This window comes from Thunnus thynnus, chromosome 7, assembly GCF_963924715.1.
Source record: "Thunnus thynnus chromosome 7, fThuThy2.1, whole genome shotgun sequence".
NCBI classification, from domain to species: Eukaryota; Metazoa; Chordata; class Actinopteri; order Scombriformes; family Scombridae; genus Thunnus; species Thunnus thynnus.
This window is the reverse complement of record NC_089523.1, coordinates 23,708,852-23,735,680: the sequence shown is the minus strand read 5'-3', so window position 1 is coordinate 23,735,680 and position 26,829 is coordinate 23,708,852. Positions and strand designations below refer to the sequence as shown.

The window sequence follows — 26,829 nt, the reverse complement described above, 5'->3', positions numbered from 1 at the left end:
AACTGTTGTACTTTTTAGTCAACTGCATTTATTTGACAGCTGCAGATTAAGATTTTACATGCAAAACAAATGATTAATTCAGAAAATATGATGCATCGTTATAGATGAAAGTAACTACCCGATATTGTGTAGAGAAGTTCAAATGAGCTCCACCTTGAGTGGCTACATTAAGATTAAAACATTAAAATGCTAGTTATTACACAGATACGTATACATACACATATAAACACATTAATGCATCAGTATTAATATAATGAATGTAACATATAATATAATATTCACAGGGGGCATTTTCCTGCAAAATTCGCATTTACTTTTGATAATTTGAGTATATTTTGCATATAATGCTTCTTTGCTTTGATTCAAGTAAGATTTTGCAAGACTTTTGACAGCAAAATGTGAAATAATGACTATTCGCCAGATCATGAGCAATGACATACAGTAGTTTTTTAATGTCTCTTTGTGTATCTCTATTTTTAAACTGTAAACTCAATACGTAGTACGGTTGACTATCTACTGCTGTATCTAGTAACCACAAAAACCCTTTCTAGTGGCTAATTCAGTGTTATTTGCAGGTTATTGGGGAAGCAGCCTTGTCTTACAGTCTTACAGCTGCAGGGCAGGAGATCACATGAGATGGGGCTGGTGTTGTGTCACGTGAGATGTCGCTTCTAAAACATGGCTCCAACTAGCACTGAACAAAACATCCTGGGCTGACTGACTGTCGTCTGTCTGCTGACACGCATCTGTAAACCTCGGAAATGGAGCGAGTACACGTCGCATCGCAGTATGTCCTCAATTTTTATGGTTAATATTGTACAAAGGTCATAATGCTTGAAACCGGCTGTGCACCGTTAGCATAACAGCTAGCTAGCTGTCAACTGCTACAAGTGGTGAGAGGTGAGCTAAACATGAATTATAAAGTGCTGCTGTTGGTGGCTGTTGTTCTGTAATTACAGTGGAGTTACATGTAATCAGTAATTATCAGTGTGTCAGTGATGGCAGTAGCTGCAAGGGGGCTTTTTGCATGCTTTAGTTAGGTGTTGTAATGTCAGCCAGTTTAGCTAACTGTTAGCGTTAAGTTGACGTTACTTCCCCAATAGTCAGAAAACCTCTTAAAGCGTCCTCCTCACTGTCACTATTATACATTTATATCGTGAAAGAGGCTTTCAATAGCTAAATTAGATGCATGCACTTTTTGTTTGAAGCTTACAGTATTTATAGTTTTGCTTTAGGTTTCATGTTTCTGGGGATTGTATCCCTGACAGCCAGCTAACGTTAGCTTCCTAACCAGACGAAATTTATTCAAACTTCTAACCAATGACCGTTTTGGGTCTTTGTGGTAAAAAACAAATAAGTCACGTACGTTTTCAGTTTAGTATGAAGTACTGAGTAGGTGACGTGTTCATTTGTATGTAAGTCTCAGGTAAAGTTATATAAACCTGCCGGCTTTTTGCAACGAGAGATGTGAGATGGGGAAGAGACAGCTCAGTCATGTGAGCTGGGCTCAAACTTCAGGGACCTGGAGAGGAAGAAGTAGTCATGTGCATTTACCAACATCACATCACTCTTTCATTACAGCAACTTACTCTTCTTTTCTGTAGAAAATAATTGTCTCATTAGAGCAGTTTTGTTTCTAAAACATTACAAAAGAGGTTGTTATCCACTTCTGCTTTCCAATGATTTTCTCAGAGGGACAGGCTGGAGAAGAGATTAAGTCTGACCTCTGTGTTCAGGATTCCTTCCTCCATGGATGTGTGAAAGTCATCTTCAGTGGAAGACGGCAAGGTGAATGCAACTAGACGGTGTGCACCTCTGAACAAACATAGGATACTCACCATGGATTGGCTGATGCGTGCAGTAGAGAAAGACTTGGGGGTTGACCGACGGCAACAAGGTCCAGGACCCCGTCCCCGGGAGCTTGTAGCCCTTGTTCCTACGCGCTGGTTGATGGGCCTCAGGGACAGGAGGGTGATGCGCTGCGCCCGCTTTGACAGCATCAGTGAAGCAGAAATCCGCACATACCTTCAATGTTCCCAAGCAAAGTTGCCTCCTGGCTGGACACGAGTGTGCATACAGGGCTTGAGGAAAAGCAAGCTTAGCTACAGATTGGCCAGAGACCCATGCCATCAACAAATGGAATTAACATCCAAGGATTCGTATAACAAAACCATGCAGCATGTGTCACAACACAATGTCAGGTACTGTACATACTTTAATTTCTGACTGCAAAATATGGCTCTTCTAGTTATCTTACATTTGTTGTAGAGCTTTGTTTGAAGTCACCCCAGAGAGTTACTATATAATTATTTGTATTTAAGGTGTTCTGTGTTGCTATTGAGGTACCTGGGGGAAAATAACCACAAAGTTTCTGTTAGTTTTTACATCAAAATTAGCTTTATTCAGTCACATCTCTACCTGCTAGAGTTAGGGAAGTGTTTCTCATTCACTCTCAGTAGGGTTGCATAATCATGTACTCTTAATAACATTTGGATTCTAACTCTTGCTTGTCAGAGGTTTCTATATTCAAAAATTCAAACTGATTGCTTTGTTAGAAACTTTAATGTCTTTTTTACGTGTTAGATTCATGTATGAGTTTAAAATACCCAAAATAGAGAAAAACAGATGCAGTTATTGGGTAAAATTTGGTTGAAATAGTGATGTATCAGCTTTTTGTCATTTTCTATTTTTTCAGGAATCTGTGGCGTGAAGCTCATTACAAACTTGTGCAGCCATATGCAGGAGCCAATGAGCAGATGCATGTCGCAGCTGTAGATGCAGTGCGTCATGCGCTACAGAAGCTCTTCAATTCCACATTCATCTCATCTGACCGAGTGTCACCATCCCTTTCTCCAGCCAGAGAGAAGGAGAAAGAAAACTACTTGCCAACCAGTTCATCTTGCTTTTCCAAGTCTCATTCAGACCATCTATGTCCTAATGTTCTCTCTGCAGAGTGTCTGCTGGAGACAGCAGAGATGCTCTACGTGGTTCTACCTTACACGCAGTATTCACTCCATGATATTGTCTCCTTCAGCCCAGCCAAGCTCGCTAACAGCCATGCCAAAGTGTTATTCATTCTCTACCAGTTACTAACAGCCCTAGAGGCATGTCACGCAGCAGGTCTGTCTTGTGGAGAGCTCTCCCTGCTGGACATAGCAGTAGATGAGCAGCTCTGCAGCCGTCTCAAGCTCAACCTAGCCCATTATGAGGAACTGGGGACAGAAGGGGATGCAAACAATGACATTACTGGCAGACAAGTGCCAAAAAGTGTCCTGCCAAGGGAAAATGCATGTGTGAGCCAAGAGAACAAAAGACTTTGCAAAGACTGCTTTGATGAGCTCAAGACATTGGTCCTGGACTGGGTTCATGGACGAGTCAGTAATTTTCGCTACTTGATGGAACTCAACAGGTTAGCAGGGAGACGAGAAGGAGACCCTAATTACCACCCAGTGCTGCCATGGGTGGTGGATTTCACTGTGCCATTTGGAAAATTCCGGGACCTCAGGAGGTCAAAGTTCAGGCTCAACAAGGGGGATAAACAGCTGGACTTCACATATGAGATGACCAAAGAGGCTTTGGCAGCTGCAGTGGGCAATGGGGTAGGAGGAGGCGGCGTAGGTGGAGATCTCAGTGGCTCTGTAGGTGCCGGCGGTGCTGGACAGCCTGACCACCTTCATGTACCTCATCACATATCTGATGTGCTCTCAGACATTACATACTATGTCTACAAAGCCCGGCAGACACCCAAGTCAGTGTTGTGCAGCCATGTTAGATCCCAGTGGGAGCCTAATGAGTACCCAGCCAGTATGGAGCGCATGCAGAGCTGGACTCCTGATGAGTGCATTCCTGAGTTCTACACAGATCCCTCCATTTTCCGCTCAATCCACCCTGACATGCCAGACCTGGATGTGCCTTCCTGGTGCAAGTCTTGTGAAGAGTTTATTGAGGTCCATCGGCGCCTTCTGGAAAGCAGAGAGGTGTCCCAGCATTTGCATCACTGGATAGACCTCACATTCGGCTATAAGCTGTCAGGTAAAGAAGCTGTCAAGGCCAAGAATGTGTGCCTGCACCTAGTGGACAACCACACCAATCTGTCTACCTATGGAGTGGTTCAGCTGTTTGACCAGCCTCACCCACCTCGCTTATCACCTTCCCAGTATGCCCCAGCAGAACCTCCTCTCCTCGGTCTTGCTGCTCTTAATGTGCCTTCTCTACATATCCCACAAGTTGACACAGTGGCTGAGACTGTGGATGGAATGGTGCCAGAGTCCACAGGGTGCGAATCCAGTGGCTGGACCATGGTAGACAGAGATGAAGAGCTTGAACAAGGTACAGAGGCTCTGGACTCATTAGCATCCACTGGCTCATCCAGTTCTGTGTCCTGCTCTGTGCCACTGCCAAACATGAGTACAGCGGGAGGAAAGATGGGAGGAGACCACACAGCACTTATTGTGTCCCAGTCCCCAAGTTCATTCCCTGGTGATTTCACAAGCGGCTTGGGTCCTGGTTTACGCAGTTCCATGTTACAGAGAGGTGGGCCATTGAGCAAAAAACATGGGGAGGGGAGTGTGACCACCACCAATACAGAGGAAATCAAGATCATCCTCCCTGAAGGCTTCAACCCATTGCAGCCTTTGGAAGAACTGGAGAAGTTGAACAATTTTCTGGTAAAGAGTCTGCACGCTGAAGTATGGCATCCTCCAGGATCTAGTGAATGCACAAGAGAGGGTGCGATGATTGAGTCTCTACCCTCTCTTACGCAGCTGTACCAAAGAGATATGCAGGCTCTTGGTGTTCTCATTGCTGAGATATTCTACTCCTCCAAACTGAGAGGCCTGAAACCAGGCGCCCCCCTCAGACAGCGTTTCCAAGCTGTTATGAAGCTATGCTCTGCCAGCCTCCGTGATGTGCCACTGTCTTTACATCATACTCTTGAGACGCTGCTGCTAATAGAGAAGCACTCTGGAATAGCACATAGAGAAGTACCAGATTGCCCATGTCCACTCCTTTTCAAGTACGACCCCATCTGTGATGGCCTCCCTCCCCCAAACCCCTGCCAATTATTGAACTCAATCATCACCCCTTTACCTTTCCCTTCCTATTTTCCAGCACTTCATCGTTTTATCTTTTCCTACCATGCCAAGATGGAGACTACATGTAGCATTCAAGGAAGAGATGTGGTCTTTCACCTGTGGCAGCAGTTGGAGACACTTTTGCGAGGTAACATCACAGCTGAGGGTCTTGAGATTCTCTTGCCGTTCATTCTAGCCCTCATGCTTGAGGAATCCACCGCTGTGTATGCTGCTTGGTACCTATTTGAGCCCATCTCTAGAGTGCTGGGTCCCAGAAATGCAAGCAAATACCTGTTGAAGCCACTAATCAATGTATATGAAAATCCTCACTGCCTACGAGGACGTTTCTATCTCTACACCGATTGTTTCATTCTGCAGCTGATTGTGAGGCTCGGCCTGCAGGCCTTTCTGTCCAGCTTACTCCCCCATGTGCTACAGGTCATCACTGGCTTTGAAAGCTGCATCTCAGGCTCTGGCGGGGAAGCTTGTAAAGGGATGAGGAGTGGCACCTGTAACCTAGGAGAGGAAGAAGAAGAAGACTTTCAGTGTGGTGAGGTGCGGCCATCATCAGGGTCTGTTAGCAGAGACATGGGAGGTAGCAGTGGAGCTAGTGGGGGAGTTGGGGTGGTGGGAGACACAGGGCTGGTTGACTACTCCTCTGGAATCAGTCTCAGTGACCAGGTGTTCCTCACAGAGGCAGAGGACTTTCAGAATGGCTTCTATGTCAACAGTGGAGCAGGAAAACAGCAGAGCCAGAACTCTGTAGCCAAGGATCAAGACCAAGAGTCTCTGAGTGTGGGGAAGCTAAGCGACAAAAGCAGCACAAGTGAACTCTCACTGGGCGATGGAGACTCAATGCGGGATCGAGCCAGTCTTAAATCAGCTGACAGCACCCAGGATCTGAAACAGGCCAGTGAGGGAGAGGAGGGAGGAGAGCTGGAGGAAGAGGAGGTGACTGAGGGTAAAGAAGGAACAGATGACCCCACTGTGCCAAACCCAGAGCTCACTCTTTCTGGTTGCACAGAAGCTTCAGGAGCCACTGTTGCCACTCTAGAGGGCGAATTTGTGAATGGAATGGCACTGGAAGAGACGGAGAAAGGCCTTGTGGGAGAGCAGGAGGAGGAAGATGACCATGATCCATCAGAGGAATCTGAGGAGAAAGAGCAGAAGATTCTTCTAGGTGAGTAAATGATGGTTTATTTAAAGCATTTGTTTGTTTTGCCTGATAGTATATAATGTTTTTAACTATGTCTCCACACACAGATACAGTCTGCAAAACAGTTCGATGGCTATCAGCAAAGCTTGGACCAACAGTGACATCTCGATACGTGGCCAGAAATTTGCTGCGATTGCTCACTAATTGTTACATTGGTACGTAAATTAACATAAAAATTGAATTATCCCAATTATATATTAACATAGTATTCCAACACTTTAGATGTTTGGCAGTATTCTTGAAACCATGCAATATTTTCCAAACTATTTCACATATTAACTGTTTATGTTTTTATCAACACTTCCATTCTCTCTTTTTCTACCTGAAGGGATTGAGAACCACCAGTTTGTGGCCACTGCATCTGAAGAGAGCAGTCTAGAGGGTGTGGGAATGGGCAGCGTGTATGAGAAGAAACCAGTGGTGGGTGACCAGACAGCAGGGCCTGTACTGGACTGTCTCATCTACATAGCCCAACTTTATGGAGAACCTGTGCTCACCTACCAGTATCTGCCTTACATAGGATATCTGGTAAGACCTGGTAACCATACAAAATAGAAGGTACACTTGCACGCACATAAAACCCCCTTTGCCTTAGTAAGCTAAATTTGTGTATTTTGGGGGAAAGGAATTGTCTTAACTACTACTGTGCTTGTTTATGAATATTACAAAAAATGCCTTTGTTTTTCCACTTTTTTCAAATGTGTATGTTTCCAGGTGTCTCCACCTTCTTCACAGCGTCTCAACACACGGAAGGAGGCAAGTCTGCTTGGAGCTGTTGCGCTTACGCAGAAGATCATTGTCTTTCTCTCTGATACCACTCTAATGGACATGCTTATGAAGATTAACCAAGATGTGCTTCTGCCACTACTGGATCTGCTCACCACCCCCCGTATGGGGTAAATAACATTCAGCCACACACCACACATATTTATATTGACGCAAAACTCATGACAGTGCCTAAGGGTTCTATAAAAATGTGAAATGTTGGAATTCGTTTTGCGCTTTTCACATTTGGAGCTGTCCATATTTCCTTGTCCATATTTTTGTGTTAAAGAAAAATGCAATTCTTTTTTTTCATTTTTGGGTTGAAATAAAATATATCAGAAAACCTGGTGCAATAGATCTGTCATTCATCCTCTGCTTGGTTTTGCCCCTTCTGCTGTGCTCAGGTTCCCCAGCGGGGTGCAGACACGCACTGCCGTCTGTGTCAAGACACTCAGCTTGATGGCTCTCATCTGTCTACGCATCGGGAGAGAGATGGTGCAACAGCATATGGCTGACACTCTGCGCCGTTTCTTTGCTGTTTTCTCTCTGCTGCACTGTCTGCAGCCCCAGGTATATGCACATAAACACACACACACACACACACACACACAGAACACATAACAGATGCAAACTCCTCACTTTTCAGCAAAATTTCACCATTTTGAGATCAAAATAGGTCACCTAGCTTAAGATTCGTGTAGATCTGAGGTGAATTGGTTCATTTTAATTTCAGCAATACAAATCCTTGGTTTGGAGCACAGAATTTCAATTAGGCAGTTTGGAGTCTCTTATGCACATCTTGAAGGGCATCTCATGCATAACAATGACAACAGCAAAACAACAAACAACACCAAAATGACTAACTGTTTGATTTATACAAGTGCTAAGTAAGTGGTTTTCATCCCTGCTTATCTATTTACCTCAAACTTCACACCAGGATATGGGTAAGATGAAGTGTTACGCAGCAATAATGGACATCTAAGTTTATTTGATATGTATTTTAAACAACAGAGTATTATGGTAATACTAATACTGTTGTTTCCTCCTTGGTAGTAGCATTATTTTTTCATAGTTTTATCATAGTAAAGAAAGACAAATGTTTGAATTCATGTTTGCATTTATGTTACTTGTCATATGTAATTATGCATATAGACTAAATGTAAGCTTTATGAATTTTACCAATCACATTTCTGATAGTGGAAGACTCCAACATCTACCCATTAACCCATAATGGCTATTAGAATTAGTTTTCAGACAGAGGCAAATATACTTAAAAGTAACTAGAAATGAGCATGTACAGCGAATGTTTCAAAATTTTCTCCTGGGGGAGCATACCCCCGGAATCCCCTAGTTGTGGCAGATTTTCTCTATCCAGGCAATGTTCTCACCTTTTTTATCCCTTGCCTGTTTGCATCCCTGATATAAAGACTGACAAGTGTGACGTTTATTTCTAGAACACTTTCAACAAGCAGATCTGTCACAAAGAGTTTTATGAAAACAAATAACATAAAGGCAGATGAAAATATGAATGAAAACAAAACAAGAGACAGAAACTTGGAATACGAACTGTCTGACAGACAAAGAGATTACATCCATTTGTGAGCATGGCAGGATGGTTGTTCTTGTTGCATCGGATCATTTAAAAGTTTATCCATGTAGTTATATCTATTTTTTTTGGAAATGAAATTGGAAATCCACAGATGTAGTGACTGATTCTTTTACATTGTAGCTGGACAGGGCCCCTCGCAGAGTTGTGGGAGAGGTCACAGTGGTGGACATTTGCACACCTGGAGAGACAAATGTGACATACGAATTGGGGGTATTGGAGGAACTGCAAACTGTATTTAACTCTGAGATGGCCCATGCCTCCTACATCCCTTTTAACTGCCTCATAGGTAAGAAACACCTCATCCTGTGTCAAATACTTGTCAAAATGTCCTGTTCAGCAGAAAGAAGACAATAAACTCTTCTGTAAAATCAAATATATTTTACACTCAGTGGTATAGATTAGTGTTTTATTGTATTTTCTGCAGGTGACATGGCAATTCGGAAACTGGTTCCCAACCACGAGCTGGTCTGGCAGTTGGCCCAGTCCTACCATCAGAGTTTGAGCCGGGGGAGCCCAGAGGCGAACGTCACAGCAGCATCCAGGGTGGAGCTTGCTCCTTCCTCCATGGGTCTGTCTCCTGGTTTCAGTAGACGTATGGGTTGCAGCCCCTTCCCTGCACCTTCAACTAGCTCTACTCCAGTGGGAGACTCCCTCCCTGAGTCGGGCACGTTTGGGAGCCACCTGGTAGGAAACCGTATCCAAGTGTCCCGGGACACTGATTATAGTAGTAGTCCCAACCTGGGCTTGGCCAACTCTTGGGGACGCTCTAGCCATACTACCCCTATAATCACCGCTGCCTCCACCTTCACCACTCCATCTGTTGGCACAGCTTCCTTTTCCTCCGCCTGGGTGACAGGCCCCACCCCAGAGGATAGCGCTCTGAAGCAGGAGCTCCCTCGCAGTGGTCGCTCCCTGCAGGGCAACTGGCTGGCTTACTGGCAGTACGAGATCGGCCTCAACCAGCAGGATCCACATTTCCACTTCCACCAGATCCGTCTGCAGAGCTTCCTGGGTCACTCGGGCACCACAAAGTGTTTGGCACCACTGGCAGGGGAGGATTACTTCCTCTCTGGTAGTAAAGACAAGACTGTGAAGCTTTGGCCCCTCTATAACCACGGTGATGGAACACAAGAGGTAGAGCCCAGGCTGACGTATAACGAGCATCGAAAATCAGTGTTCTATGTTGGACAGCTAGAGACTTTACAGGAGGTAGTCAGCTGTGATGGTACTGTGCACCTGTGGGACCAGTATACAGGTTAGGCAGCACCTTTGCTAATGCTTATAATTGTACAATAGTTTATAATGTCAGTGTGCATAGGGTTAATGTCAGTAACTACATACTTTCTTCTGTTGTCCCTAGGTAAGCAGATCCGCTCGTATGAAGCTGTGGATGGGAAGAATCCCATTACAGCTGTCACCACCATGCCAGCTCCACACTGCAGTGTTGTTTATGGCAGTGCAGATTCTGTTCTCCGCTTCACTGATCCTCGCAAACCAGGATTGCAGGTAGTAATTTCATTTAGCAAGCTCTAGAGATTGATAGATTGACCTACATGATAAAGCATCCACAAATTATTATTACTTTACATTACAAAATGTTTGCACTTTTTACACCTCTGTACTATAGAGTTATTTCAGACCTGACAGTGACAAATGTTACCTTGTATCCCCAGCATGAATTCCGTCTGGCATACAACAATGTGAGTGCTGGGCTCATCCGCTACCTGGCTGTGAGCCCTTCAGGGCGCACTGTGGCTGCAGGTTTCTCATCTGGCTTCATTGTTCTGCTAGACGCACGCACAGGACTTGTTCTGAGGGGCTGGCCAGCTCACGAGGGAGATATCCTCCAAATGAAGGTATACTTTCTGTGTGTGTGTGTGTAGTATTTTTTTAACCTTATGTCTGTATGATTAAATGGGACTAGTCATTGCTTTTTGAATTATCAGTGACAGTAAAACAGATTCCATGAAGGTATGGCTGTTGACAACCATAGTGATGGAGCCAACAAGTGCATTTCTTATTACAGTATTCTTTTGAAAGAGATACTAGAGCAATTAAAGAAATTGCAATATATGTATTTAAATTACAGTAATGGTGAAATTTTAATATTTGTTTTATAGTTTTAATAAATGTGTTAATAAATAAATGAGTTATTTCAGAATAATGGAAAAATGTGGTTAGGCTGTTTTAAAATGATAACTAGATGCCCAACAGTCTTCAAAGGTAAAAGAAGGAAAGGAAAACAACAAAGACATTTGGATGTTTTGAAAAGAAAAAATATGAATGTAGTTCTTACACTATAAATGTTGCTGTTTGGCAGCCCATTTTGGACACACAAATTTTGGAATTTTTGGAATTACTCCCACTACAATTCAGTTTTGTAAAACAATGAAAATATGAAAATTTCCAAGTGGGTGAAAACTGAATATTTGTTGTAGGCTTTGTATGTCAGCCAGGCCTTGATATGAAACAGGAAAATGTATCAACAATTGTTTCCTCAAGCAAATGTTAGGCTGACACTAACTCAAATCATCATTACTCTAAGTACCCATATTCAATGTGTGTTTCCTACCACTGGGCTGTCACTGTGACACTGTGGCCAAACTTCATATTCTCACAGATAAACATTAAGCCTGAAACAGTGGACAATTTCACCAAAATTAATTTATTACTTGTTCAGCAGTAGGGTTGGATGGGTTTAGGGGCACTATATGCATACCATCAGATACAGTACAACAGGGCTGTATGTTGTGACACTTGGACTGTCAGCAAAATTAATTCTTTCTGAGGAACATTTAATACAAACTACACCAGTACAAGTGTTAATTGTGTTTATTTAAAAATCTCTTGTGTACGTTATTTGGTGGACAATGTAGCCCAAGTAATTCATCCTGATTATGAGCCATATTACCTTAAATGTTTCAACTTTACAGCAGCTAGATGGGAGGCTCAGAGGAGGAGAATATTTATATAATCCTCCTTTACTGCTGTTGTAAGTTTTGGTGCATCAACCAGCAAAGTCTGATGGGAAGGAAATCAAGAATGGCTTTCTGGTAAACAGTGGACACCTTTGGATGACCACAACCACGTAAATCACCGCCCACTCTGTGCACGTCAGACGGTTAATCACTTATCACTTGTGTCACTTTTGTCACTTGTGTTGACTCTTTTTCACAGAGCGACCCACATTACATGCACATGTCTGACCCTGACTTCCTGGCGGGTTGTCTACATGGGTTATTGGATAATGTTACGCTAATGCTTGACCTGTTTGTGATGCAAATTGAGAGCGTGGTATCACAGAGAGTGCAGAACCCACATTGCCTGCCCCTGATAAAATTGAAAACAGGCGTGTTATTAAATGCTTTGTCTCTGCTGTTGTCAGGAAGAGGAATACTGCTGTTGTGATACTGTACATTTATATAATTATATTTATGAATCAGTGTTTTTTAAATTTAGACATAGCATAGTATCATCTATGTAAAAACTTGACATCAGTATTATAAGAGCCTGTTAATGTTTTCCTGGTTCATATCACATACTCAAACCAGAAGGTGTGGCTGTAGTTTTCAGTAGTCATGTGAGAAATGTTTAAGAAGATCAGCTAAGTTTTTTTTTTTTTTTTTTTTTTTTTTTGACATTCCCCAAAGGCGACACTATAGAGGATGGTGAAAGTTGTACCCAGCACATCTGTTGTCAACAGAACGCAAGGGATGAGCAAACTTTATTTAACCCCAAATTAGGTCAAGGATTGTATCTCTAGTTTTAAAAGCACAAGTTTAGGCAAATATGGACACAGGTTACTCATTAGAAAGAGCACAGTGGTTCTCATTGGTACATTCATATTACTCAGACTTCCTCTCAGTTCCTGCGCTTATAATTACAACCAGCGGCTGTTTCATTTTAAGTTGGAAAATACAAAAAAAACAAATTATCTCTGTTCATTATCTTATCTTATTTGTAATTCATTTTGAAATAAATAAAGATTATCAAACAAACTGAGCTCCCTCACAACTAAAGGTTCCAAGTTTGTGGGTACAAAAGCACTGCAAGTAAAATATTAAAATTAAAAAGTAAAATATTTTAATCTCAGGCTATGTGGTTGAGTCAGTCAGAAACTGTCGACAATATGAGTGATAAATAGGTATAAGCAAACAGGGCTGTATGCTTTGGCCTGATCTATCTCTGAATATGTGAGCCACATGTCTCTGTTTTTAAGAATTTTAACATGAAATAATCATTAAAATCATTTCAGTTTTTTTAGAAGAATCTTGTTTGTTTTTTAAATTTAAGTTTGTAATTATAAGTGAAATGCTTGACTTTCTGTTTTATTGTAAATACATTTCACAATGTGTACTATCTGCAGAAACTCTTTGGATTACAGTTCCTCTCAGTTTCATCTTTTGATGATTTAAGCCTCTGAGCTCAAAGATACTTCCAGTTTTTTTTGACTTTTCACTGTTGTGTGCTGACATTTGTCTCCTGTCATGAATGCTCACTGGCTCAAAGTGTTCCAATCAAAAATCTCTGTTCTTCATCATTACTTTATTGAAGGCGTGTGCACTGGGAAGCTTAACTAGTGAAGCCTACTGTATACAAATGATGTTAAAAAAAATACACAGCACCAGCATGTGTATTAAAACCAATGCATGATGTCTGCAGCAGATGTGGTTAAGAGTGATCAAGGTTATTTCCAATTTCTAACAAAATAAAGAGTGACTCATTTTCTCAGTTCACTTATTCCTTTCTTATATTTTCAAATATCATGGTATTTACAAAGAAATTATAATTGCATTGCTTTATTAGTAGACATTTACTGATGACATCAACAGTTGGTGACTTCATTTCTTGTGTTTCACTTCTCAGGCTGCAGAAGGGAACTTGGTCATCAGCTCCTCCACGGACTACACACTCGCTGTGTGGAAAGATCTGGAGCACAAGCCTCTTCGCCAGTACAAGTCGCAGTCCGACCCCATCCATGCCTTTGATCTTTATGGTTCAGAGATTGTAAGCGGAACAGTGGCTAACAAGATCGGGGTGTACTCAATGGCAGATATCTCCCTGAGCCCTGTTAGCAGCACAAAGCTGAGCTCAGAGAACTTCCGTGGAACTCTGACCAGCCTGGCAGTCCTTCCCACCAAGAGGCTTCTGCTGCTGGGCTCTGAGAACGGCGCCATCCGGTTATTAGCTTAAATCAGTGGTTCCCAGCTACACTTAACACTGTTATCACTGACCTTGTGTCTTATTCGTGAAGACACCAAGTGTCTGAGCTCTCTCTGTCCCTCTCATGTGATTGAGATCAATTGTACTGGTAGGGCAGGTTGTCAGTCCCTCTAAATTGCTTTTTGAATGAGGCAGCACAAGTACAGGCATTCCATACGCTTCATGTCTACTGACTCTTGCCACTCTGGCTGTTGGCACTGACCAAATTTGATGGACGGGAAAAGTGTGCCACTTTTGACATTCATCATGTACAGTAAATCCTGTGATTTTTTTTTTTTTTTTTTTTTTAAAGGATTTTTGCCTATAGATGTATAGATAGTATAATTCTTATCTTGACAGGATCATTTATTCTTTTGACTAGGTCAATTATTCTGTTCAAAAGAATTAATCAGAAGACGTGCTCAGGAAGGTGGAACCAAACATGGTTCTTATGTAGTGTTTACACTTTCCAAATAGATGCATACCAACACCAAAAATACATCGACCTCACCTCTCATGTCCCTTGATGTTAGAATACATGCCTATCCAATGCACTGATTAAACTATGCAGTATTTGTAGATCAAATCATTTGTTTGTGTTAGCGTTACTCTGCATTTCATAAGAGTTGTTTCACAATAGATTGTTTATACATCCTGAACAATAAAAGTACACTGTTCTGTTGACAGTCTTGGTGCATCTTCTCAGAGTGGAGACCTTCAATTGACGTTGCATACTAAAGTAAATTACTGATGCACAGCCTTTATTCTCCTGCACAAGAATGGCCTGAATTGTAACATTAAGATTCTCACTCGGATTTTAAAGACTGAATGTTTTTATCCACTAATAAATTACTTGAAGTTTCTTTGGAGTTTTCTAAACCATGTTTAGAAGATCTTGCTTTAGAAGTCAGAACCTGTAGCAGCATTTTACTGGGGCTGGGAATGAGTCCAAGCAGATGCCACTTTAACTGTGTTTGCCAGTTGTTAGACTTACTACTTTCTCATTTCTGACTATAAAAGCTAACATATAACAGTCAATGCCAAGATAAACAATTTTGTATTTTAACATTTATATGTAACGGCATATGAATATGTTGAGAAAATACCAACAAAATATATAAATCAATAAAAAAGTGGCTTACAGTGAAATGCAAATGCTTAAGCAGTAGAGAGATTTGTATTCCTCAAACCCAGCCCAGTTTTCATGAAAACATTCAACAACAGCTCTGACCTTTGTATGATTTTGTCACTGTCATGTTGTAAAACATAGTTTGCCTACTTTTCTAATTATTTGCCCAATACTCAAAATGCTCTGACAAGTGTGCTACACTTTTTTGATACTTTGTGTTAGTTGTAAACCTGGAGTAAAAGCTCCATAATCATAAAATGACCAACTTTGTTTCAGAACAAAATTTGTAGTTGCACATAGATAATTGGTTACAACTGATCCAGTATGTCTTTGAACACTTTAAGAGAAGTCCATGAAAACGCTTATTTATTAATTGGATTAATAAAACTTGCTCCCATGGTCTTTGTGCGTCCCAGTTGTTATATGTGATTCACCTGGATTCATCACGACTCCCAGCCTTGCCTTCTGATCTTGGCTGACTCACTACAGCTCACATTGGACAAAGTCCCCTCTTGTGTTTGCAGACGAGTTTGTCAGCTGCCGTCATGTGATCCAGAGGATACCTCTTTTGCTTAGTGGTGAAATGTTACTAAACCAGCTGAATCAGTAATTTTTTTTTTCTTTATTCCTTTGATTCTCATGAGTAATTATTGGTCACAAATTATAACCACAATTTCTGGACAAAAAAGTGAAGTGTGGATGTCTGCTCTGTTAGCGTGGAGGTATATCAAAGCCAGGGGTTTCTGAGAAATGTTCTCTGATCCCTTCATCATCAAATGCGTAACTGCTGTCAGTGACTATTTGTTTACCCAGAGTTGGATTAGTCACACTTTTGAAATTAAGCTGTCATGTTTCCTGTCAAAGATTTAGTTGTGTCATGATATTATCGCCTACCCACTGACATGCATAATAGCAAAGTCTGTCAGGCTTCAATATTTAACCCCGGATGAGTCTCGGTAGCCACATTTACAAACAAATAGTGACTTAAATGAGGCCCCAATCAATGTAAGTTGATCTTTAACTGTTTGCTGAGCAAGTGCCAATCTTTTACTCCCAGGAATTCTGCCATACACAGTCACTTAGTCGCTCCTTTTTTGGACAAGACAGCAGTTTTTTTTTTCTAATTTAAATTTAAGGTAAGATCAAATATTTTTTAATAAACTTATTGAGACACTATTGTATGTTTGACCAATTTGAATACTTACTGGAATATGCTAGATATTACTCAGTTATTCATGGATTTTTCTGCCTTGTGTTAGGTCTGTAGCAGTTCATACTTTTGACATACAACCACTTATTTGTGATTTTCTTCTTGTTTAACGTGGACATTTGATGTTGATTTGAATACAGAACACTTGTAGACACCACAATGCACTGGAACTCAAAAAAGTCACTGCTAAGTAAAGTTGGTTTTGATTCCTACTAAGTGCATAGCCTGAAACAATGTTTTATTAAACAATAAATCTGGAATATTAGGATGTGCTTCAAGACATCCTGAAAGCACACACTTTGCAGTTACTGTGTGGAAATTTAGGTGCACGGTCTACAAAATCTTTTATGTGACTCCTACGTTTTAGGCACATTTCCAGATGATCTGCGTTCCTTCAAAAGGGAGCGTGACTAAGTAGAGAGTGTTTTAGACCGGCAGACAACACAGCAAAGACACTATAAACAAAGGTGAGAATGTTATGTTTAATGATTTTTATACGAGCTTGTAACCGGAGGGGTCAAAATGAGATATTGATATATTGCGCAATATACTGAACGGATTTGAAGAAGAAAGGTATATTTATTGTTTCATAAAAGTGAATGGGCCACACATTTTCTTCTGGCAACATAATTTCTCTCTTTTACAGCTACGTTGTAAGGACATGGACCTTTGTCTGACACTCCTGGTGATATGTCTCTGCAGCCAAGGAATGACTGTAAACCATTGATATTACTTTTAAATCACTATTAACATCATGCTAGATAATTATAAATGTGTGCTGATTATATAATGCTCATATAGTTTCAATATCTTATATCATCTTTGTGCTTAACAGAATGCTGAGGTGGCAGAAGATGAGTCAATCCCATTGGTGCCTCTTATTCCTTTGATACCCAGCCACCCCAGAGAGGTTAGGTGCCTGAAGTTTGGGACGTTTTGGACGTTTTTAGTCATTGTGCTTCTTGTGTCATAGCTGTGTTCTGGACATCTAAATTCACAGCAAGTAAAATGAGGAAAACTCTCATCGTACTTAAAATGTCTCCTTTTTTCTGGCTTTAGAGAGTAGAAAATGAAAGTGCCACAGAGGCACCAACAACCATAACTAGTAGGCCCAGTGGGGGCTCATCAGAGGAAGAGCAAGATGAGAGCTGTCTTTCTGTTAGCCAAAGCCCACAGTCCAGGGAAGCTATTGCTGCCTCCATACAGAAACTGGGTATACAGCTGCTGCAGAACCTGGAAACAACGCCGGAGCAACCAAATGTCATCATATCTCCTTTCAGCATATCATTAGCGCTCTCCCAACTCGCTCTAGGTAAGCATGTCAGGTTGCAGCTTTTACATGTCGACACACTGCACCTAAGCAGCTTGCTTCCCACACACATTTCATTATCACATTTGATGAATTTGTGTCAGCAACTTGTCCTAGTTTATAGTAGTCTGGAGACCTGGAGACTGTCACTGCTCTCATCCAATTATTGCTCCCCTCTTCTTTACAGGTGCAGTTAATGAGACAGAGGAGCTGCTGATGCATCATCTTCATGAAAACACTCTCGCCTGCTACCACGAGTCTCTGCATAATGTCTTAGAGAAGCTCAGAAACACTGACCTGCAAATTGCCACTCGCATCTTCCTGGGCCAAGGTTACCACCTAGCATAATAAGGCTTTAAAGTGTTTTTTAACCATATTAAAAGTTGATACTACACAGGTTCTGCTTGCAGAGACATTCATTTTCTTGTTTCTTGTTAATTGTAACAGCTAATCTAAAGACCAGGTTTAGGAAAAATAGAGTCTGAGTGAACGTGTTTATTATGCGTCGTAGGAATTGAGCCGAAGCAAGACTTCGTCCATGAGTCCCAGCGGTTGTATGACTCAGAACCGACAGCCTTGGAGAGCCTGCAACAGATAAACGACTGGGTAGAGAAGGCAACAAATGGAAAGATGACTGAATTTCTATCTGCTTTACCACCCGATTTGCTCCTAATGCTCATTAATGCTGTCCATTTCAAAGGTAAATAAAAAATGTCCTCATGTTTATTTAATTCAACATCTTTTCAAACATATGATATGGAGAAATACTAATTTCCCAAGATTCTAGTGGAAATAACTTCTGAAATGACCTGTGTTTATAAGTTTTCCTTAAGCTGACTGACTCTTGATAAAACTGACTCCATTTCCGTGTTTCCCACAGGAGAATGGAAAGCTCGATTTGACCCGCGCTTCACCTCCAGAGGTGTGTTCTACCTTGACGACAAACACATGGTTGATGTTGAGGTGATGGAAGATGCTAAACATCCCTTGAGTTTATTTACTGATAATGAACTGGAGGCTCAGGTAAGTTATCTCTCAAAATACTATACATCTGCCTCTTACCAACACACAGTTTGGAATTAAAACCTATATTCTTCCTCTGTTCACCATATTTACATCTGTATCCTAACGCTGTTTCTTCTTCCTGTGTAGGTAGCGAGCTTCCCATTCCAGAAGTCCATGAGCTTGTTAGTGGTCATGCCTATGTCCGGCCAGTTGAACGTGTCTTCACTTGCTGCAAAGCTGAATATCTCCGACCTTTATAATCGTCTACCGAAGGAAAGGGCTGTTCAAGTTAGAGTCCCCAAATTCAAACTGGAGTATGCTCAAGAGCTACAGGATGTTTTTACCAAATTGGGTAAGAAGTCATTGTTGATGTTGAAAATCTGCCATGAGGAGAAAAAAATTGGATAGAAATTCTAATTACTTGATGAAATGTATGTCTCTTGATCAACCCAGTACTCTCTTTTCTGTGTTAGGCCTTGGAGAAATGTTTTCTAATCCCAATTTGGCCAACATGGCAGACGGCCCCCTGCTGGTGTCCAGTGTGATGCATAAATCCTGCATGGAGCTAAATGAGGAGGGTGCAGAGGCTGCTGCAGCCACCGCTATTGTCATCTCACGGGCATCCAACCCTATTTTCCACCTCAGCCAACCCTTCCTCTTTGTCCTTATGGATGATATGACTCAAGTACCAGTCTTCATGGGTGTCATCAACAACCCTAATCCCGGAGCTCCTATCTTGCGGAGAGGAGAATTTGGAAACGCAGATAAAGTCGGATTCCCAATTGACAAGAATTACGTAGGCTCATTTGGAAGCCCACCTAAGTAGGGACTAATACCTGCATGACTGTCCCAGGGAAAACCCAGACCGAGACCTTTATGATTGTACAGATTAAGTGTACAATATCACTTAGCTGGATCAAAAATGTGTGCGAGAGCAGATGATTTCCCTGTTTCATTATAGAATGAACAGGAGCCCCGAATCCACTGAAAAAGCTGAATATTCCTTTTAAAAAATATACAGTTTTACTGGTTTAGATGACAAGCAACTTTTTTAAAACCTTCTAAAAATTACATGACTATAAGAAGTTGTTTATACCCCTTAAAAATCTCCTCATCTTTGAGTTATTTGATTAGCCCTACACTTGAGACTTTCAATATTTCAAAATGTATGACCAAACAAATCTGATATACCACAACATTTCTGCATCAATGTGTATTTAATGGAATTTTTAAAGGTTTTATCAAAGAAATAAATTTGATTTGAATCACATCATGTTTATGAATTTTACTTTAACACTTGTGGATGAAAAACACTGTGTTCTGTGTGCAAACTGATTCATTTCAGAGGATGTGGAAAATGTAACATATTGCCAACGCCACATGTCAGAAATTTTTGGGGTTGCAGTCACTTCATTTCTTTCTGTAAATATGGTTTGTTTTTATTGACTATTATTCTTTTTATTACTAACTATGATAAACTTAGTGTTCACAATTTCTAGTATGTCCTTATTTCCACAGCAAAATAGTTTTCTTTGAGGTAAAATAATTTACTAACTTTGTCAAAGATGATTCATTAACTGAGAAAAAGAACTCCACTACACCAAAGTTTTGAAAGTACGCCTCAACAATCTCAAAAATATTTTCACCCAAAGTTTTGTTTTCATGCTTTCAAAAAATTATTTTTTTTACGGCGGTGTGTGAAATCTCCAATTTTTCTATGTATCCTGAATGCATCATAGTACGCGCGTGACGTCATCCTATGTTTGGCGCTGTCTTTCATGCAGCTGGTCTCAGGTCAGTTTTGCAATGATTACCGGGGCTGAAGATCAGCGTGCTGCACAGACAACAAACTGACGTCAGATCAGTGAAAGGAAACGGAAACTAGAGCAGTACATACATAGTTTGGCGGGTTTGTCCAAGCAGTTGGCGCCAGCGGGACAATTCACTGTGTACTGTCAGTGGTAGGAGTAAAGAGTTTGGCTGTGCAGCAATATCAGTATTTTTTCTCTTTTTATAGCTAAATAACCGCTCAACAGTCATGACGAAACTGTCAGAAGGTGCGATAGAGGTAAGGTTTAATCTTTACAGTGTTATTTAATTAGCGAAAACATGATTTTCATCACTAAAAACAGACGAAGTTAAAGATGGTTTGGTGTTTCAGTTTCTAGTACAGTCTTTGTTCAGCTGGGTAAACTAGCAGTCATTTGATTGCATTACCACTTTCTGTAATTTAGAGACAAAAAAAAAAACAAACCACGAACGTTAACGCTTGTTTAACTTAACTGCCTAAATGTAACATTAGAAAACGTTTGTTACCTAAAAAAACGGTTTCTTTTTGTCGTCAGCGTCGGTCAAAATGTAACGATGGGTGTTGGAAAAAAAGATTTTTACAAATATGAACTTAACTACAGATGACCAAACAATTACAACGTTAAGATTTGTGTTTACAGGCTCTGTCAAATGGCAACGGTGGAAACGACGCAGTGCTTCAGTTGGTGGTGAGTAACATGATCCCACAATCTTTTACAATTTGCTGCCACATTAATGTCAATGTAGTATTGATCAGGATTGGCAAGTGTGTCTACAAAAACTAACACCACATTTAGAAAACTTTTTATTGTTTGTCTCCTCTTAAATTTGCTGAACAGTCACAGCTGTTTTGATCAGATTCAGGAGGCATCCAGCAAACTAAAGATGGACTCTGCTTTTCTGGATGGAAAAGGCTCTGAACTCACATTTCAGATCATGACTCATAATAAGAAATACTGAATTAGTAGTTGTTTAAGGCTGGATGACACAGATATAGATGTTTATTTGCAAAATATACTTTTTGTATACTTGTTTTGTTTTTGTGTTTTTTTTGGAGACATGCACCAAAACAAAAACTTAATGCTGTCATATGAAGCTGAATCACATAATCAATCAAACACAATATTTGGTAAACCTTGTTCCTTGAATATATTGAACGGTTGCTTTTGTATCATCTTTCAGAACATTCGCAAGATCGATGGAGGAAATGGTCCAGCTCGCTTTCGGGTGATGATGAGTGATGGACGGCACAGTCTGTCCTGTAAGTTTTGTTTGTCGCTCTGATTATGATACTTTTTTGTTTTTATTTTTTTATTTTTACAAACTCATGAGTTGTTGGAGTGCCTCCTATGTTACCTGACCAAATTATCCAATCCTCTCTAAATATTTAAAACATCTTTAATCATAGGCTTGACACTTGCAAACGTTATTTCTCTTAACACAACTATCATATACATGAAGAAAAGCAGATTTGGATCCATAACAGACAATGTGATATGTGAAACATAGTTTTGGCATGACAACAGTGAGAGAAACTGCAGTCAAGACTATAAATCTTTTGTGACTTATTTAGATTTTATAACGGTTTATGATCTAATATTACTTTGATTGCCAACATTGAGTAGGTAAACCATAATTAAAGGCTGTTCAGGACTAGTAAATACAAGGAGGTGTGATAGTGTTATATAATACATAAGCTTTTCATTGGCTTTTATAGAAGCTTATTGGGTCAATTGTCTTTATTAGAGAGTGAATGTAGGATTGGGTGTTAGGTTGAAGACTGTTTGTAGACAACAGAATAATTTAAAATAAAACAAAAGAGAGATAAATGATGTTACTGATTCTACATAAACATGAGCTTCCTCTGCATGATTGAGAACTCTTGTCTCACCTCTCTACATCTTTGCAGCCTTCATGCTCTCCACCCAGCTGAACTTCATGGCGGAGGAGAACAAACTGGCCCCCAACTGCATCTGCATTCTCAAGAGACATGTGACCAATATACTGAAAGACGGACGGTACGTGGTTTTTCTGTACATTTTTTATTTTTATAGGCGCACACAAGTTGGTCATAATAAAGACAAGAAAAGTTTTTTCCAACAAACTGCATAACTGTAAACATGTTAATCAACTCTCTTCCAAAACTTGACAACAAACTTATTTCTTCTTTTCAAATATATCAGTTGTTTTCCACATTGTAGCGCCCCCCATAAAATATGTCTACTGCATGAAAAAATCCTCCTCTGTGGTTAAACTGAGTCCTGATGATGACAAAATGAAGGGTTCTTTCTAATTTCTTGAACTGGAAGAGATTTTAAGTGACAAACGATCTCTTATTGCAGACGCGTGGTAATCATTTTGGAAATTGATGTAATCAAACCTGCCGAAGATGTTGCTGGGAGAATCGGAGACCCCACACCTTACACTGAAGGTAAGACTTCAAAACACATTTCATATTAATAATATTTCCCACATGCTGAATAATTTCATTAATCTTTCATTTAAAGCAGTACACACAGTGAGTGTTTATGATGTGAGATTGAAATTTAGGTCACTCATGTGATTATAGTGACACAGTTGTATGTCAAACCTTTCTTGCAGGTCAGAGCAAAGCCCCGAAGGCGGCCCCAAACCCTGTAAACCGCCCTCCGCTGCAGCAACAAAATGGAAATGAAGGTGAATGCAAGTTTTTTTATTTTAACTCTGTGAACGTTCATAAAAATAGGTGGGGTTTTTTTTTAGAAATCAGGTTCTGTGGAAAAACACTGCATACATGTCGTTCATAATAACCACCAGATGGCAGCATTTCTCTACTGCCTTCACCATTTAGGTGACCCACAGATTTGCAGGACACATGTAATTTTTACAGCCCCGTTGAGAAACATTTTCATTTTTAGCTTTCTCAGCCCTTTCTCAAGAGTTTTGTTCAATGTTATTGACACTCAGAATTCTCCAGAGCTCCCCCTTTTTCATATGAATGCTTGGTATCTAAAGTTTAAAAACTATGACTGTGTTTAAGGGTAGCAGTCTCTGCCTGCACATGTCAGTCATTGTCTTTCTTTGTTTTAATGGTAGAAACCATAAAAGAACAAATGCGTAGCAACGCAGACTACCAGGGGAGTAAATGTTAACCCCATAAACAAACATGTTCATGTCAAAGATAAGCACTGGATCACAGCATAGCACATAACTTGGACCAGGAGAGATCTGCAATCCGGCTGTCAGAAGGGTTTTGCTGTCGTCTTGTGTGTGTCGTAGCAGGTATTCATCCCTCTAATCTGCCGTGTGGGAATTGAGGTTGTGGCAAGCACCCTCCTCATCAGCACAGTCATTGTTCATTTCTCTGTGTGTGCTGCTTGATCTGGGGGCTTAATTACCAGAAGTGCAGTGGTTGGCAAAGTGGGAGGACTTAAGTGGACACTTTGAACTCTAATCCTCCGCGTGAGACGCACACAAATCAAATGTGCAGCGCTTGTTCAAACGGAAAATCTCAAAGTCAGGCAGCAGCGCTCTTCGGGGGGAAGAGCAGCTCCAGTTTGTTATAGCATTTCACACTCTGCCCTGATTCTGTGAAATGTGAATCATCCTTCTCACAAATGCTGGATCACTCATCTCCAACAACTTGGTTCGACAATATTCTTGTTTCCTGTTCGAGTCGTTGCTTTTGCTAGACTTGTGAGTCTACGGTGGTAAATTTACTTTAAATCATTAGGTTTTTCTTTGAAACTTGCCTCATGAAGTGATATAATTACAGTGATCAAGCAGTTGCAATCCAAAGAAATTGGATTTTTGTAATTTGTCTCTGATGAATAATGTATATGCCTCTCTCTTGACTCCTCTCCATCACTGCTCTTCATGGATCATTTATTTCTCTCTTCATTCCTCCAATAGGGAACAGAGGATTCAATAGAGATTTTGGGAAGAAGGCCCCGTCAGCTATGCCCAGTACTCCAGGGGGTGGCTCCAAAGTTGTGCCCATTGCCAGCCTCAACCCCTACCAGTCCAAGTGAGTACTGTCTAGTCAGAAGAGATGGGTAAGGTTCCCAAAAGGTCATACATTTGCTCTGTTTGGGACAGTAACAACACATCACAGCAGACATTTATAATTTAAAAAAAATCAAAACAAAAAATGCAAGCACCAGCAAATGTTGCGTGTTAAAGCTAGATGTTGAAGACAACAGGTGGTAAGCACAAAATCATGAACATCTATATAAATTAAGATCTATAAAATATCCCTGCTACAGGTACAACCTATGTGAAGCTTTTAATGTCCTGTCGAGACTGTCAGAGAGCTTCTGAATCAATTCTTGCCATTTGAAAGCTTCACTTTGTTGTACTGCTTTCTATTGTATTGTAAGGTATAAATATTTTGTGCCAGCCCTGTATAGAGCTTGAGACATCAGGGGGATGATATTATCTAGTTTATAGAAGAAGGGAACTTATCATTGTCACTCTGTGCTGTCATACAGACTGCTAGAAAGCAGAATCTTTCTGCAGTAATTCAAGTGGTGATAAGAGCCTATCGAACGGCTTAATCAAAATTGTGATACACTCTCAGAATATGGCCCAATGTAAATATCAATAGTTAAGCCTGGGGATAGCCTTTCGAGCTTGCTGTATATTAGAGTTGGACCAATAAATTGACCAGGCTGATGTAACAAGACATGAACAAGTAATTTGCAGAACAAAAGTGCAAAGTTGTGTTTGATGCCATTTAGAAAAAAATGGTTTAAATGGTTTGCCCACCAGAGAGCACTGACAGGTTTTATTTTCAACTGCAAAATGTGCTGCACAGTACAGTCAAAATTTATTAAGAAAAACAACAAAAAATAGATAAATAATTTTGAGGACAGTATTGGTATCAGTCTCAAAAATTCAGTATAAGTTGGACTATATTGACAAATAGATTGCAGCTATTGTGTATAACTGGAGGAGTTTTTGGAAGGCGAGATTCAGCCTGAAAATGGAGTATCTACAATGATAGTAACATTGTTGTGGATACTCTGTAAGATATAAGATAACCTAGTTCAACAGTTTTGGCTTTCTCACAGAGGACATGTTAATTAACTGAACACAGATGTTATTGATAACATTACTAATGACTATGGACAGTTGAGCAATGCCAGTACAGGGCTGGCATACCTAAATATCATGCAGCCATCGTTCATGTCATTAGACACACCTGTGTGTTTTCTGCTATGAGTAGTCAAAATGTCCCTGAAAAGCCTATTGAGGAGAGGAGGAAGTGAATGATGCAGGTTCAGTTTTGTCTTACGATGTTGCTATTCCCAATGGGCACTAGGGGGCAGATTGGCAAAGGGGTGAGTAAGTTAATTAATTAATGAATAAATGTATATCTGAGTGAGATACACTCTGGGTACATGAGGTGCTCTAAAAACTGACAACACTGAAAGGAATAACTTCAAATCTGTCTTCGTCTGGTAGGTGGACAATTCGTGCTCGTGTAACCAACAAGAGCAGTATCCGTACATGGAGCAACTCTCGCGGTGATGGAAAACTTTTCTCAATGGAGATTGTGGATGAGAGTGTGAGTGTTTGTTTTTTATTTTCATGTAAAGAAATTACAGTATAAAATATTTTTGTGTATTTATGTTGGAAATCCTGCACTGTACTTGACCTGCTTTTAATGGAAACCACATTTTGCATTTTGTTATAGGGAGAAATAAGAGTGACTGGTTTCAACCAAGAGGTGGACAAGTTCTTCAGCCTTATTGAAGTTGGCAAGGTGAGACCTTCCTCCAGATAATGAATCAGTATGCCCTAATTATCTGCCAAAACTGTCTTTCACTGTGCTGTTTAAGACAGATTTGGCTGCGGACTGTTCTAACAACAGCTGCCAGTACTTTCTGAGTTGAAACCACAGAGACTATGAATGAGTCATCTGGCTGCACTGTACCCATACAATAAGCGGCTTATGATCATCTGCCAGCCTTTGTTGATCCCCCTGACTGTCTGAAGTCGTATCTTGTTTGCACCATTCAGTTAGGTGAAATGCTCCCTAGATCTCTGATTAACACGTGGTTCATCTATCTGTATTGGCCAGGTCTACTATGTGTCTAAGGGCTCCCTAAAGATTGCCAACAAGCAGTACACATCAGTGAAGAATGACTATGAGATGACACTCAACGGAGAGTCCACTGTCATCCCCTGTGAAGACAGCTGCGATGTTCCCATGGTGCAGTGTGACTTTGTCTCCATCAGCGAACTGGAGAACAGAGACAAGGATGCCATCGTGGGTAAGGAGCACAAGTTATGATCTGCACAGACATTTCTCAACTCAACCCATGTCATCAAGTTTCCAGACACCTGTAATCTATCAGTTTTCTTCCCCAGACTGTATTTTGAGCCAAAAATACTGAACCTGAGCCTGCAGCCCCAACTATATACACACATATACACCGAATGTTGTCAAAAATAAACCATAAAGCCTGAAAATTTCATCTATTTGATCAGCCAAAAAAATCTACTGAGTCCAGCCCAAG

General features: G+C 40.6%; 3 protein-coding genes across 4 annotated transcripts in view; all 3 read left to right on the top strand.

Moving 5' to 3' along the window:
* Window positions 1-626: 626 nt before the first annotated feature.
* Window positions 627-15,395, top strand: wdr81 (WD repeat domain 81). 2 transcript variants are annotated; one of them, XM_067595055.1, is made up of 12 exons: window positions 627-787; window positions 1,693-2,201; window positions 2,696-6,252; window positions 6,336-6,443; window positions 6,617-6,816; window positions 7,003-7,184; window positions 7,458-7,623; window positions 8,783-8,948; window positions 9,087-9,917; window positions 10,023-10,168; window positions 10,336-10,518; window positions 13,529-15,395. In XM_067595055.1, exons 2-12 carry the CDS (start codon window positions 1,840-1,842, stop codon window positions 13,853-13,855), a joined length of 6,228 nt encoding a protein of 2,075 aa, XP_067451156.1. In that variant the 5' UTR covers window positions 627-787; window positions 1,693-1,839; the 3' UTR covers window positions 13,856-15,395. The 2 variants fall into 2 exon arrangements, with proteins under 2 accessions (XP_067451156.1, XP_067451157.1); XM_067595056.1 differs by having other exon boundaries at window positions 627-900.
* Window positions 15,396-15,858: 463 nt separating this feature from the next.
* serpinf2b (serpin peptidase inhibitor, clade F (alpha-2 antiplasmin, pigment epithelium derived factor), member 2b) lies at window positions 15,859-19,782 on the top strand. Its single transcript, XM_067595057.1, has 10 exons — window positions 15,859-16,129; window positions 16,571-16,670; window positions 16,850-16,918; window positions 17,039-17,113; window positions 17,263-17,515; window positions 17,700-17,843; window positions 18,024-18,212; window positions 18,393-18,535; window positions 18,665-18,869; window positions 18,991-19,782. The coding sequence occupies exons 3-10, from the start codon at window positions 16,865-16,867 to the stop codon at window positions 19,341-19,343; spliced, it is 1,416 nt and encodes a 471-aa protein (XP_067451158.1). The 5' UTR covers window positions 15,859-16,129; window positions 16,571-16,670; window positions 16,850-16,864; the 3' UTR covers window positions 19,344-19,782.
* A 609-nt stretch (window positions 19,783-20,391) lies between these two features.
* rpa1 (replication protein A1) overlaps window positions 20,392-26,829 on the top strand; it is a 38,268-nt gene continuing 31,830 nt past the window's right edge. The window contains exons 1-10 of the mRNA XM_067595053.1: window positions 20,392-20,585; window positions 20,968-21,015; window positions 21,509-21,587; window positions 22,236-22,344; window positions 22,669-22,757; window positions 22,928-23,002; window positions 24,218-24,332; window positions 25,772-25,874; window positions 26,004-26,072; window positions 26,391-26,583. Coding sequence (XP_067451154.1) covers window positions 20,556-20,585; window positions 20,968-21,015; window positions 21,509-21,587; window positions 22,236-22,344; window positions 22,669-22,757; window positions 22,928-23,002; window positions 24,218-24,332; window positions 25,772-25,874; window positions 26,004-26,072; window positions 26,391-26,583 — 910 coding nt within the window. The 5' untranslated portion in view covers window positions 20,392-20,555. The remainder of the gene's footprint in view (window positions 20,586-20,967; window positions 21,016-21,508; window positions 21,588-22,235; window positions 22,345-22,668; window positions 22,758-22,927; window positions 23,003-24,217; window positions 24,333-25,771; window positions 25,875-26,003; window positions 26,073-26,390; window positions 26,584-26,829) is intronic.

What these genes read in the sequence shown, in the direction of transcription:
- wdr81 (XM_067595055.1), top strand. Translation starts at nt 1,840, where the DNA reads ATGGATTGGCTGATGCGTGCAGTAGAGAAAGACTTGGGGGTTGACCGA. An exon ending in AGAGCAGAAGATTCTTCTAG is followed by an intron (nt 6,253 to 6,335) that starts GTGAGTAAATGA and finishes CTCCACACACAG; the next exon opens with ATACAGTCTGCAAAACAGTT. An exon ending in CTCGCAAACCAGGATTGCAG is followed by an intron (nt 10,169 to 10,335) that starts GTAGTAATTTCA and finishes TTGTATCCCCAG; the next exon opens with CATGAATTCCGTCTGGCATA.
- serpinf2b (XM_067595057.1), top strand. Translation starts at nt 16,865, where the DNA reads ATGGACCTTTGTCTGACACTCCTGGTGATATGTCTCTGCAGCCAAGGA. An exon ending in TCTGCAGCCAAGGAATGACT is followed by an intron (nt 16,919 to 17,038) that starts GTAAACCATTGA and finishes TGTGCTTAACAG; the next exon opens with AATGCTGAGGTGGCAGAAGA. An exon ending in ATAATGAACTGGAGGCTCAG is followed by an intron (nt 18,536 to 18,664) that starts GTAAGTTATCTC and finishes CTTCCTGTGTAG; the next exon opens with GTAGCGAGCTTCCCATTCCA.